Source organism: Lynx rufus, unplaced genomic scaffold (assembly GCF_022079265.1).
Source record: "Lynx rufus isolate CCGP_SWC_20201006 ecotype Redwood Valley unplaced genomic scaffold, mLynRuf1.p SCAF_14, whole genome shotgun sequence".
Classification (NCBI taxonomy): domain Eukaryota; kingdom Metazoa; phylum Chordata; class Mammalia; order Carnivora; family Felidae; genus Lynx; species Lynx rufus.
The window spans coordinates 12,848,615-12,861,268 of record NW_025814828.1 but is presented as its reverse complement, the minus strand read 5'-3'; the positions used below and the strand labels follow the sequence as shown (position 1 = coordinate 12,861,268).

General features: G+C 42.9%; 1 protein-coding gene across 3 annotated transcripts in view; it reads left to right on the top strand.

Annotated features, from left to right (window-relative positions):
• CTPS2 (CTP synthase 2) overlaps positions 1 to 11,686 on the top strand; it is a 100,576-nt gene extending 88,890 nt beyond the window's left edge. For all 3 annotated transcript variants that reach the window (XM_047075946.1, XM_047075945.1, XM_047075944.1), the window contains exons 18-19: positions 10,294 to 10,404; positions 11,468 to 11,686. In XM_047075946.1, the coding sequence (XP_046931902.1) occupies positions 10,294 to 10,363 (70 nt within the window). In that variant the 3' untranslated portion in view covers positions 10,364 to 10,404; positions 11,468 to 11,686. The remainder of the gene's footprint in view (positions 1 to 10,293; positions 10,405 to 11,467) is intronic.
• The last annotated feature ends 968 nt before the right edge of the window (positions 11,687 to 12,654 follow it).

The window sequence follows — 12,654 nt, the reverse complement described above, 5'->3', positions numbered from 1 at the left end:
AGGCTCTGTGCTGACAGCATGGAACCTGCTTAGAATTCTCTCTCTCTTTCTCTCTCTCTCTCTCTGTCGCTCTCTCTACCCCTCCCCTGCTCACATGCTTGTGCATGGGCTCTCTTCCTCTCTCAAAATTAAAAAAAAAAAAAAAAGAAAAAAGATTTTATTTTTCAGTAAGCTCTACACCCAACATAGGGCTGGAACTTATAACCTTGAGATCAAGAATCACATGCTCTACTGACTGAGCCAGCCAGGTGCCCTTACTTACATATTTTTAAAATTTATGTAATCAAATCTTTAACTTTTATGGATTCTGCCTTTAGTATCATGCCTAAAATCTTCCTTTTCCTATCAAAAATATTATATAAATAATGGCCCATTTGTTTTCCACTGGTATTCTTATGCTTTCAATTTTATAGTTTAAATCTATAATCTATATGTACTTTATTATTGGTGTATTACTTAAGGTAGTATCTGCACCCCACCCCCACGGTTAGTAAGCTGAGTAGTTCAGATTTGTTGCAGGGATTTCTGTTTTGTTCCACTGATGATTTCATCTCTTATTTCTGAACCCTTACCACCCTCTTCATCATCATAGCATTATTGTAAATCAAGCCCTTATCTACCCTACACCCGTTATTCTTTAACATTTCAAAAAAATATATTTTGCCATTCTTCCAGATGAATTATACAATGATTTTGAAAATGAGGTTCAAATAAAAAAAAATATCTTAGGGATTTTCATGAAAATTTCTTTACATGTAAATATTAGTTTGGGGAGAATTCATATCTTTACTCCTTCTCATGCAAGAATATTGGATACAGTAACTTTATGGAGGTGGCCAGAATCAGAGAGCGGTTAGGTAGAGTTAGTACCACAGTAGCTGGATATGTGTTGTTTAGAAGATTACTGTCACTGACCCTCATCGTGGCAAATAACCCTCGTGATGTTGCAGGTTAGAGTGCCAGGATCAGTGTCCGATGGGTGTGTGTGTGCCCGTGTTACCCAAGCCTGCTTCTTTGGGACATCACCTACTAGGAGAAGCTCACGGCTCTCTATCATTTCTTTTGCTCACATTTTGAAATGGGAACAGCTTTACATATTTCCATGTTGGGTGTCTTACTGACTTAATGATCATTCCTCATACTCTGGAGCCGGCGCACTGGTTTTCAAACTGTGCCCTGTGGAGCTGGATCTGGGCTGCTGCGAGGAGCGGGCTGAGGGGGCAGAAGCTTCCCTGCTCCAGCTGAGCAGCTGCACTTGATCAGGCTCATGTGATATGGTTCCGTGTGAGATCGTGTGTGGAGAGAGCGTCCTGTGTTCTGACACCGCGTGGCTTATGTAGCAGATTGGAAATGCCAGTGTGGTCCCATGTCACATGTGCGCTGTGACTCTTCTCAGCCACTTTATAGTCTCCATTATTTCAGGTGCCCACATGTAAAAGGAGAGTGACAGTGGAGGAAGTTACATGGCTGAGAGAAATAATTCACGCAAAACTGGTTGTTTGCAAGCAGTGGCTAGAAATAAATGCTACCTAATTTGTGGGGACTGCCCACCTATGTGATGGATGGCCTGCCGATTCCCACATGGGGGATGGTGGTCCCTGAGTAAAGCTTACCAGCAGTTTCTGAGAAAGACTTCTTAGTATAACTCTGATGCTGGTGTTGCAATTACAGCTGACCAGCGTGCTTCCATGGTAGTCAGACAATTCCTACATATCAGCCATAAATCGGTACGTTTCTCTCTCTCTCTTTTAGTTTATTTGTTTGTTTTGAGAGAGAGAGAGAGCGCGGGGTAGGGGCAGAGAAAGAGGGAGAGAGAATCTCAAGCAGCCTCCGTCCGCACTGTCAGTGCAGAGCCCAGTGTGAGACTCGAACTCATGGACTGCGAGACCATGACCTGAGCCGAAATCAAGAGTTAGTCCCTTAACCGACTGAGCCGCCCAGGCTCCCCAACCAGTGCATTTCTTAAGGGCGGCGAGCATCTTATTTATCTTTACCTCCCTGGCTCCCCAGCAGACGAGGTTGTTTAGTACAACCTTGTTTGCTAAAGTAACAATTCTAGGTAGCATGGGAGGATGGATACAGTGTAGTCTAATTCTGACACCTAAGGGGGTTTTCTGACTAAGAATGGCACCAGTGAATTAACCCAGTGACAGACACCAGGATTCCAGAGGAACCTTCAACTTCAACTTCTCTCTGCCCAGCTCCATGGTGTCAGTGAACATTGAAAAGCAGACAGCTGCTTTGACGGCCAGGCTCTAATGTGAGCTGAGTTGGGACTGTATTTCTGTCAAACAAGATTACCGACTGTAATCAACCATAAACAACCATAACAAGGAATATGAACACTGGAATAATGACTTCCTTTCCCAGAAATTGGCTGACGGTATGTAATTACATGGCACATGTGCAGCTGACATCTTTAAAGCCCAGAATGTAAAAAAATTTTTGGCTTTGTGCTCATACACCTGAGCTATAACCTCTGCATTCTGCCCTGTGGAGAAGAGTTCTCTTTTAGTGCCTAGGAGGTTGCAGTGAGAATATTATTTGGGGATCTAGAGCTAGTGTGCTAAGTTTTTGGCCACTCTGTTATCTGTAGAGTGGCAGCAGTTATGAGGACCAGTTCCACCTGGTTTTCAACTTGGAGTCTTTTGTTCAAGAGGCATAACAGCTGTAGGATAGTGTTTTCTCAGGTTTCTTAAATTTAAGTTTGATTTTTATTTATTTTGAGAGCGATAGAGAGCAGTCAGCGAAGGGGCAGAGAGAAAGGGAGACAGAATCCCAAGAAGGCTCCACACGGTCAGTGCAGAGCCCCATGTAGGACTCGAACTCACGAATTGTGAGATCATGACCTGAGCCGAAATCAAGAGTTGGAAGCTTAATCGACTGAGCCATCCAGGTGCCCCTTTTCAAGTTTTTATAAGCTACTCAAAAGTACATGCAATATCAAAGTCTTTGTTTTAGCCCCAAGACAACCCACAAGTTTGATGATTCACTAGAAGGAAATCTGAATACAGTTGTACTCATGGTTGAAATTCACTACAGTGACAGAGTAAGTTTGCACAGCTAGATCAGTAAGAGGAAAAGATATAAGTGGAGTCTGGAGAAATTGATTTGTAGGTTTCCTGTGCCCTCTCCCTCCCGTGAAAGGTCACACAGAGCTCACCTTCCCCCTGCAGCAATGTGTGTGGTGTTTATGCCCATTTGAAACTCAGAGTTTAGGGTTTTTATTGGGGCTGGTCACATAGGCATTCTCTACCTAGTAGCCACTCACATTCCAGACTCTCAGAAGGAAAGCAAGCATTCACCGTAAATCACATTGCTTGTACGTACAGCCTGCACCAAGTGAAACTGGCATTATCAGTTAGTAACGGATAAAACATTCTGAAAGCCAAGTTCCTGAGTTCCCCGGCAAGCAGGACCCTCCTCTTTTTTTTTTTTTTAATGTTTATTTATTTTTGAGAGACACAGAGAGAGACAGAGAGAGAGAGAGAGAGAGAGAGAGTGGGGGAGGGGCAGAGAGCGAGAGGGAGACACAGAATCTGAAACAGGCTCCAGGCTCTGAGCTGTCAGCACAGAGCTCGATGCAGGTCTCGAATGCCACTGATCATGACCTCAGCCGAAGTCGGACGCTGAACCGACTGAGCCACCCAGGCTAAATGTAAAGCACTTAACACAGTGTCTGGTCTACGGTGGGAAATTAAATGGGATTTTTTTTTTTAAGTAAGCTCTATGCCCAACATGGGGCTTGAGCTCACAAACCCCGAGATCAAGAGTCACACACTCTACCGACTGAGCTAGCTAGGTGCCCCTAAATGAGAATTATTAATTTTACCTTAGTTCTGCTGTCCTGCTGTCCTACTACAACGCTTCCTACCTGGTGTCTCTACCTCCAGCTTTCCTCTTTTCAGTCCATCTTCCAACATTATTTTGGAGTTTAAAACTCTCAGTGGCTTCTCGACTTCTAGAATAAAATGCACACAAATCCTTAGGGAACAGCTTGCAGTCCCTCGATCTCCCCAGAAGATTTCAATGCTTTTGCTTCAGCTCACACCACTTTTGTGGCTCTTGATATACATTCCTAAACCGCTTAGTGAGAGGTGAGTCTGTATCCTGCCAATCTGTATCCTGTTAGGATGCTAGTTGGAGGAAAATCATTGCTGACCGGTGGTGGGGGCATTGGAGGTGGGTGTGGCCTCTCCGATGTACATTTTCTAGCACTATTTTAAACTTGGAATCGTTTTGCCTATTTTTTTTTTAATTTCGGGCTGCACGGTTAGTGTGGCCAAGGGCCATTCTTACAATATATGGTGTGTAGGAGCCAAGGGCAGGCCACCGCAAGATGGGCCACTTTGGCATAAAGATTATTTCGAGTTTGAAGGGGTTTGGGACAAGTTCCCTCAAAATATGCCACTTTGGCACATGGACTATTTTTTGTTTAATGTTTATTTATTTATTTATTTATTTTTAAATTAAATCTATTTATCTATTAAAATTTTCATTTATTTATTTGTGTGTGTGTGAGAGAGAGAGAGCACGAGAATGAGTGAGGGACAGAGAGAGAATCCCAGGAGGTGCAGAGAGACGGGGAGAGAGACTGTGGAGCTCCGAGCAGGGCTCGAGTTTACCAGTCGGGGCTCAAACTCACCAACCATGAAATCATGACCTGAGCCGAAGTTGGATGCTTAACTGACTGAGCCACCCAGGCACCGCATTAAGTGTTTATTTTGAGAGAGAGAGAGAGAGAAAGAGAGCAAGTGTGGGAGAGGCACAGAGAGAGGGGGGACAGAGGATCCGAGGCGGGCTCTGTGCAGACAGCAGAGAGCCCAATGTGGGGCTCAAACTCACAAACGGTGACATCAAGACCAGAGCTGAAGTCCGTCGCTTAAACGATTGAACCAGCCAGGCGCCCCTGGCGCATGGACTGTTTTTGAGCTGAAGGCGATCAAGACCCTGCAGGCTCAAGAGAAACTTTTGCCTCTTCAATTTTCCCCTATTAATCTGTCTAATGTCACTTTGATTCTTAGTCCAGCTAGAAATACCTTAGAGGGGACAGGTGCAAATAGATTGTTTCTTTGGGGACAATGTGGATGCATAGAGCAGGTGCTATGGATTTGACTTCTGGGTTTGCTACCTACGGGGTACTTTTTTCCAAGCCTACTCCTAAATCTCAGGGTCTACATCCTTTCCGGCTACTGATATCAAGAGGCTACTTTTTCCCCTTTATTACATTTCAAGGAAAAGTGACCTGGAAAAAAATGTTTCTTTTTAAGCAGTTTTTAAAACACCTTTTAAAACAGCGCCCCCTTCCCTGCCCCGCATTGTTTGTCACCAACTCCATACCTTGAGACTTTTTTTGGTAAAGTACTGTGAATAAACCACATTTGAGTACACCTTCCCTTAGGGCTTAAATGTTGATTGAAAGGTGCTCTTTTATTGATGGTGGTTCACTGCAGTGCTGATGGTACGGGTGCCAGCCAGGAATGGAGTTCCTAGTTCTAGAGACTACTGTGCTTTTAATGCCCTGCCTGGCTTGTAGTCCACCATTTACTATTCAATGCAAAAGTCATTCACAGCATACCAAGTTTTCATTCCATTGCTCTTATATTTTATGGCTTCCAGGGGCTCTCTGAAAAGGAAGTAAGTGTAGCAGTAACAATGCTTTGGAGAAAACTGTGTGCCTGGCAACCTGTTTTAAAACATGCTTGTTCCACACAGAATGGATTTTGATCTAAAGTATTGTGGGAACTCATGTAGGCTGGGAATCCTCAGTATGCCGTCAAAAAAAAGGTTTTTTTAAATTCCAACCACCTCTTTCTATTAATGGAGAAGAAATGGTTTAACGGCTGCCCCTGGGGTAGCATAAAAGGTGGGATATATGAGGCATCATATATCTTGTCCTGGTGCCTTGGAATATATGTTTTCTTACATTGGGAATTTATTAGGAACCAGGAATCTTTGACAAATGATTATGACAAGCCTTTTATTTGTCAAAGAACCACACATAGACTGTTGCAGTCAAGTCTGGTAAGTCAAGCCAGTGTTGTTAGGATAGAGATGCCCATGAGTCGTTGCTGGTGATTTTCATTTTGTCTTGTAAAAAATAACATAGGGGCACCTGGCCGGCTCAGTCGGTAGATCATGTGACTCTTGACCTCAGGGTTGTGGGTTCAGGCCTCACCTTGGGCTTGGAGCCTACTTAAAAAGAATATAGTAAAAAACTTTTTTGAAAAAAAGAGTGCTTCCGTTGTTTGGGGGCATATGCATGCACGAGAGACATTTGCCATGATTTTCATTAACTGTAGATAGCCAGGTCTTAAAAAACATTTTTTTTTTTTTAGGGAGTGACAAGGAGATGATCATATTTTTTTAAATCATTATTCATTTGTTTTAAAATAAGTGCTATCCAATAGAACTTTCTGCAATGCAATGATGGACATGATGGAAATGTTCTATAATCTGCACTGCCCAATATGACAGCCACCAGTCACACATGACTTTTTGTTAGGTAGTTAGTTAAGCGAGAGGGAGGAGGCATAAAGCAGATGCTGGCCACACCCTCAGAGCCATCCCCCAGGGTTAACGGCCACACTTTCAGAGCCACCTCTGAGAGCTAAGGGAACAGGAAAGGCCTAGCCCCACAGCTGGCTCAAAAGCCACAAGGCGACTTCCACGAGCTGAGCATGTGCGCACAAGGTGCAGCTTGCCCTTAAGGTCACAGCAAAAGCTCATTAGAAACTCATAAATATATAATACACAAATAAATACAATTATAACAGGTGCATCATGGGTAGGCACTTGCGCAGAAGCCAAAATGCACTATAACCACCAGCTGTCAATCAAAGCCAAATTTGCATATGCAGAAAACAGGTTTAAAAGGGTGCAGCTAGAGCTTCTTGGGGCCATTACCACTTTTGCTCCAGCAGTGGCCCCCTTTCTTTCTTGAAAGTGTACTATACTTATCTAGTTAATAAACTCTATCTCCCCATTCTGGTCTCAGGTCTCCAATTCTTTGGTGCATCTGGGATAAGAACCAAGTGACCCGGTAACATAGTGAACACTTGAAGTGAGTGAGGAATGGAATTTTCAGTTCAATTTGATTTTAATTGATTGAAATTTAGATAGTTTCTGTGGCTTGTGGCTTCTATATTGGGCAGTACAGGTTTAAAATTTCCCCTCCACAAGTGGCGCCTGGGTGGCTCAGGCTGTTAAACCTCCAACTCTTGATTTTATCTCAGGTAATGATCTCAGGATTCATGAGTTAGAGCCCCCAGTTGGGCTCTGTGTTGGCAGCACTGAGGAGCCTACTGGGGATTCTCTCTCTCTCTCTCTCTCTCTCTCTCTCTCTCTCTCGTCCCTTCCCCTGCTTGCTTGTGCGTGCTCACTCTCTCTCAAAATAAATAAACTTAAAAAAAAAAACTTCCCCTCATCAAATATATCAAGATACACACAAATGAGTCCATATTCTGTGACATTTCATAGAATTTAACATGTAAGACCTGAATGTCTAATAATTTTCCCTCCTGAGAAACATGTGCATGGGTACAGAGAAGATTATTTAAAAAGATGGGTTAGCCTTAAGATAGAGCTGTGATGTCTCGAATTAAGTGCAAATGTACCCAAATAAGTATATCTTATGACTTCTTTAAGTTTGTTCTGTGTGAAAGCAAAAAGAACCCCTAAGTCATATACGACACAGAGTAGCACCCGCATTTTATGGAATGTGCGGGAGCCATTGCTATTCTGTGTGTGGTGATGATCTACGTTTTATTTCTAGCACTTGCTTTTTGCTGGCACGTGAATGCCCTAAAATCAGCACGTTTCACAGCAATGCCTATTTTGATGATTCTGTTCTTGAGGGCCATGGCTTATTTCATCGTCCTGCTTCTGGCCAGCGACACATGTGAAAGAAAATGAGTGAACCCACTCATTTGCCTGGGACGTGAATAAACTCAAGCTGAGTCTCGCTTTGTTAGGCTCAGCCTATGCCATTTTGATGTGTGGTCAGAGTTTGGTGTAGCCAGCCATCAGATAGAAATGAGAGCCATTAGCTTACAAACAGATCCACCCAAGTCTGCTGGCTAACGTGAGCAGGGAGTTACTCGGTACAAGAAACAATTCTGAAAATCATGCACTTGGCAGTTTTTATGACCTTATATTTCCACGACTTGTTGTTATAAATATGTAAATCCCATAAACAGCAATCACTTATATTTTTATACAGTCTCCAGAGCACATGTATGCATTCTCTTTCGGCCCTCATAACATTTTGGTGAGGTTGTAGGTATTGTTACTACTTTTTCCCAGACTCTCAGGAGTCAAGTGATCAGTCCAAAAGTATGTGGCTAGTAAATAGTACAACCAGGGGTGTGAGGGGGAAGATGTGGGCCCACCTTACTCTTCCCTGGGCTCAGAAGTAGGGAAGGAAGCAGGTATAAAATCTGATGCCTTCTCACTTGTGGAAGTCAGAGGACATGTGACTGCTGGCACATTGTAGCACAGTTTAGACTTGAGCTTGTGGCCTGGGTTAGCATGATGGGGATTCTGGCCCCACCTTGAATGAGCTGTGTGCCAGATGAATCACTGCAACACCCTGACCTTCATTTCTTCTCCCAGAGAAGATCGAGTGCAACTTCCAAATCCCTTTTTGTTGCACAGAACCAGGAAAGACTCTACATTTGTGTAGTGAGATTGCATAGATAAGGAAGGGGCAGTTTCTGAAAAAACGTTCTTCAGTTATTCCTGTGTTTACTGGAAACCCTCTTGTAACAGTAGAACTGATTTTCCTGATTTAAAATCTAAGTAGGAGTTTTCTTCTATTTGGTTAAGGATATGTTCATTAAATGTTTCTCTAACATGTCTTGTATCCAATTCTTTTTTTTTTTAAGTGTATTTATTTTCAAAGACAGAGAGAGTGAGGGAGGGACAGAGAGAGAGGGAGAGAGAGTCCCAAGTAGGCTCCACGCTGTCAGCGCAGAGCCCATCTCAGGACTCCATCTCATGAACTGTGAGATCGTAACCTGAGCTGAAATTGAGAATTGGAAGCTTAAGCGACTGAGCCACCCAGGCTGCTCTCTTCTGCCAGTTCTTAATCTTTTATCTCCTGTCCATACTCTAGCCCCGCCCCTGCAGCCTTTCTAGTATTTTGTTCAAAAGTCATGGAGGAGAGTGGGCTTGTCTTTCACATTTTTGTTTATGTATTTATTGATACTTGCTCAATATATTTAGAGTAAATCTTTGTTTCCTAACCTGTCAGCATAGGGTTTCTTCAGTTGTTCCCTTTCCTCCTTAAACAAACAAACAAAAGGGGCGCCTGGGTGGCGCAGTCGGTTAAGCGTCCGACTTCAGCCAGGTCACGATCTCGCGGTCCGTGAGTTCGAGCCCCGCGTCAGGCTCTGGGCTGATGGCTCAGAGCCTGGAGCCTGTTTCCGATTCTGTGTCTCCCTCTCTCTCTGCCCCTCCCCCGTTCATGCTCTGTCTCTCTCTGTCCCAAAAATAAATAAACGTTGAAAAAAAAATTTAAAAACAAACAAACAAAAAGTGGATTTTCACCTGTTATGGAATTGAGATTTCTATTGCTATACGTCAGCAAAAAAAGTTGGTCAAGGTCAGGATTGGGTCACACATAAAATACTTCCTGGCAACGTCATCTCCATAGATCAGTAGAACTCTTGTGGAGTTGATCTACTTGCTGACTTATTTGGAACCGAACGAGAGGAACCCCACCCTGAGCTCATGGCTCAAAACAGAACTACAATTTCAGGGCTGTCTCCTGGAGAAGGTGCACTTCTGAGGGAACCCAACACGGCAACATCTGTGTCAGTAATTGGTCCTGTTTTGAATACTACATGTGACTCGAGGGAGTAGGAACATGCCATAAAGTTTCTAATACGAAAATAGCATAATTGTGCAAATTATTTCTCAAATCCTTGGATGTCTGAGAATGTTGGAATGGAAAACTTTCATGCTACTGATCTTTATTAGCAGTCTTCAGAAGGTTATGAATGGTAATCTAAGTTGAAATGATTTTATCAATTTTCTGAATAAGTTACCTCCAACTTAAGATGAAAGCAGGTGATCAGCTCATCTGACGAAAGGAGATCACCGTGTGCAGTTGAACTAACCTCTTTCTGTAGTGCCTAGAAAGTGACAGTAGAATATTTCTTAGCATTTTCTCTGAATGGGGATTAATTATGGAAAGTGTTCAGAATTGGAAATAGAATAACGGTCCAGGGTTGTTGTTGTTTTTTTTTTTTTTTTTTACACCTTGCTAAATTAGTTCCTCTTTTGATCTAGTGATAGATACAGCGATGCCAGTGATGACAGCTTTTCAGAGCCAAGAATAGCTGAGTTGGAAATAAGCTGAAACTAATACATGACCTGGAATGATCAGGACTTCCTGAGAGGGTAAGATGGAATCCTCAAGTATTATCTGTTGGTCTTACAGATAAGCTGTTGTCCCGTGGAGAAAGTAGCATCGTAGGACTTGCCTTGTAGGATTTTGCTCTCTCAGGATGCTCTTATTTGACTAACATAGGTAGCAAACAGGAGCGTCCCAGGGCATAGTTAGGATAGGCCTAACAGCCGATCATGCTTTAGGGAAACTGGGATGCACCAGAGAAAGCTCTGGTGAAAATGGTTAGCAGGGAGAAAATGGAATGTACCTGGGGCCAGGAACAAATATGTAAGTGCACTTACAAATGTGTGTCTGGGGGCGATAGTGGTTAGAGTAGTAATAAGTCAGCAAACTTGTTCTGTAAAAGGCCAGATAGTAAATATTTTAGGATTTGCGGGCTGTGCAGTCTCTGTTGCAACTATTCCACGCTGCCATTCTAGAGGGAGAGCAAGCCTAGACAATACATAAATGAAGGGGTGTGGCTTTCCCAATAAAACTTTATTTATAAAAACAGTTTGCTGATCCCTCGTTTAGGTCCTTCAGGGAAAAGCAGATTTCCTTGGATTTGTATAAAATAAAATTGTATTTTATTTCTTTGTAGGAAGATGCCAGAGACCGGGTTGGCTTCTGAGGACAGCTTATTTTCTCCATGGCTCTTTTAGGCTTTATTAGGGAGGATCGCAGTCTGGATAGCTTTATTAAACTCAGGCTCAGAGGCAGATATTGCCTGGGACAAGTCTAGTGTTATGGCAGGCCTTGAAGTGAATGAGCAGCTTCCCTTAGCAGGACAGAAGCTTCTGAAAAGATTATAAAGAGTTAATTGCTCTAGTATGAGCTCTCTTCATATTTCACTTTGGGGTGGAATATTCATGTTCACTAGGGAAAGCATATCTCTCTCTGTTTAGGTTTACCTCAAACATGGAGACCTTTAGTAGCAAACCAAAATGGTACAAAGGCTAGTTGGAGGTATTTTAAGACTTACATTATTCAGTTTCTGATGTCGCTAACTCTTTCTTTCTTTCTTTCTTTCTTTCTTTCTTTCTTTCTTTCTTTCTTTCTTTCTTTCTTTTTTAGGCTCTGATGTAATTGAAGCCAGGATGAATGAACTCTCTGAGGAAATCACCATACTCTTAAAGATTTGCTCTGTTTTCCACCAAACATGGACGTAAAGCCTCAAAGGGGATCTAATTATAGATGAACCAGAACCAAAGGGCTAGTTTCCGTTTCACTCCAGAGGCAGCCTTTGGTTCTCACAAATTTCTGTAGCCAATTAAACTTTTCCCAATGACCTCATGGGGGAGAAAGTGTGTTTGTGTTTTGTCTGGCGAGTGGTGCTGTTCTGGTAGGGAGCAAGGATCCAGGTAACCCGGCCTTCACTGTGATGTATGAGAAGGCTGGCAGGGCACATGCGATAGTGATTTTCGGGTAAAAATGGAGTCATTCTGTGAGCTGGAACTCAACCACAAGTTTGGGTGCGGCCCAAGTTTCTTTCAGTTTGTCACCCTGCTTATTTTTAGTTACAAATAAAATTAAACAAGTCCAAGACTAGGGATGGCAAGTAAGGCAGGCGGGCAGAATTTAAGGGGGAATAAAAAATATATATGTATAGATTAATTGAGCTGAAATTCACATAACCTAGAATTTACCAATTTAAAGTGAACCGTTGAAGGGTATCAAGTATGCTCCTTTTCGATGTCCTTGAGAGGACAGCTGTTGCGCACTGGAGCTTTCTGATACTGATTTAAATATTTTAACTGCTCAGTTAACTTTCCTTGTGTGTGGTTGTCTTTGGCCCTTTAACTTTTTCCTCTTCGTGCTGTGAGGTGTTACAGCGTTATTTTGTAAGACACTACAGAAAATTCATCCTGCAAACACAGGCAGAAGTGAAAGGAGTAATTCTGGTAAATAAAAATATTAAAGAGCTTTAGGGCTCCAAGAGGCTCCAAATGAAAAGCCCACAAGGTAGGTTAAAAGCCGGAATGGGCCTCATAGAAAGCGGGACTTAAGCACGGGGGGGGGGGGGGGGGGGGGGGGCAGACTTTAACATCACAAAGGGGCGGGTAGTCTGGCTTAAATGGAAGTTTTCAATTGTGATGATTATGATTTCTAAAGTCACTTATCACTGAGTGCTCTCACTGGGGGTTAATGATGCATGTAAATAGGACCGGAAGTAGGGTGCTTAAAAACCGTAAACTAGTCTTTCTGTCGTTGCTCCGTGAGGTTTTCCTCTTTTGGAGACACTCCTTGAACCTGGAATCCGT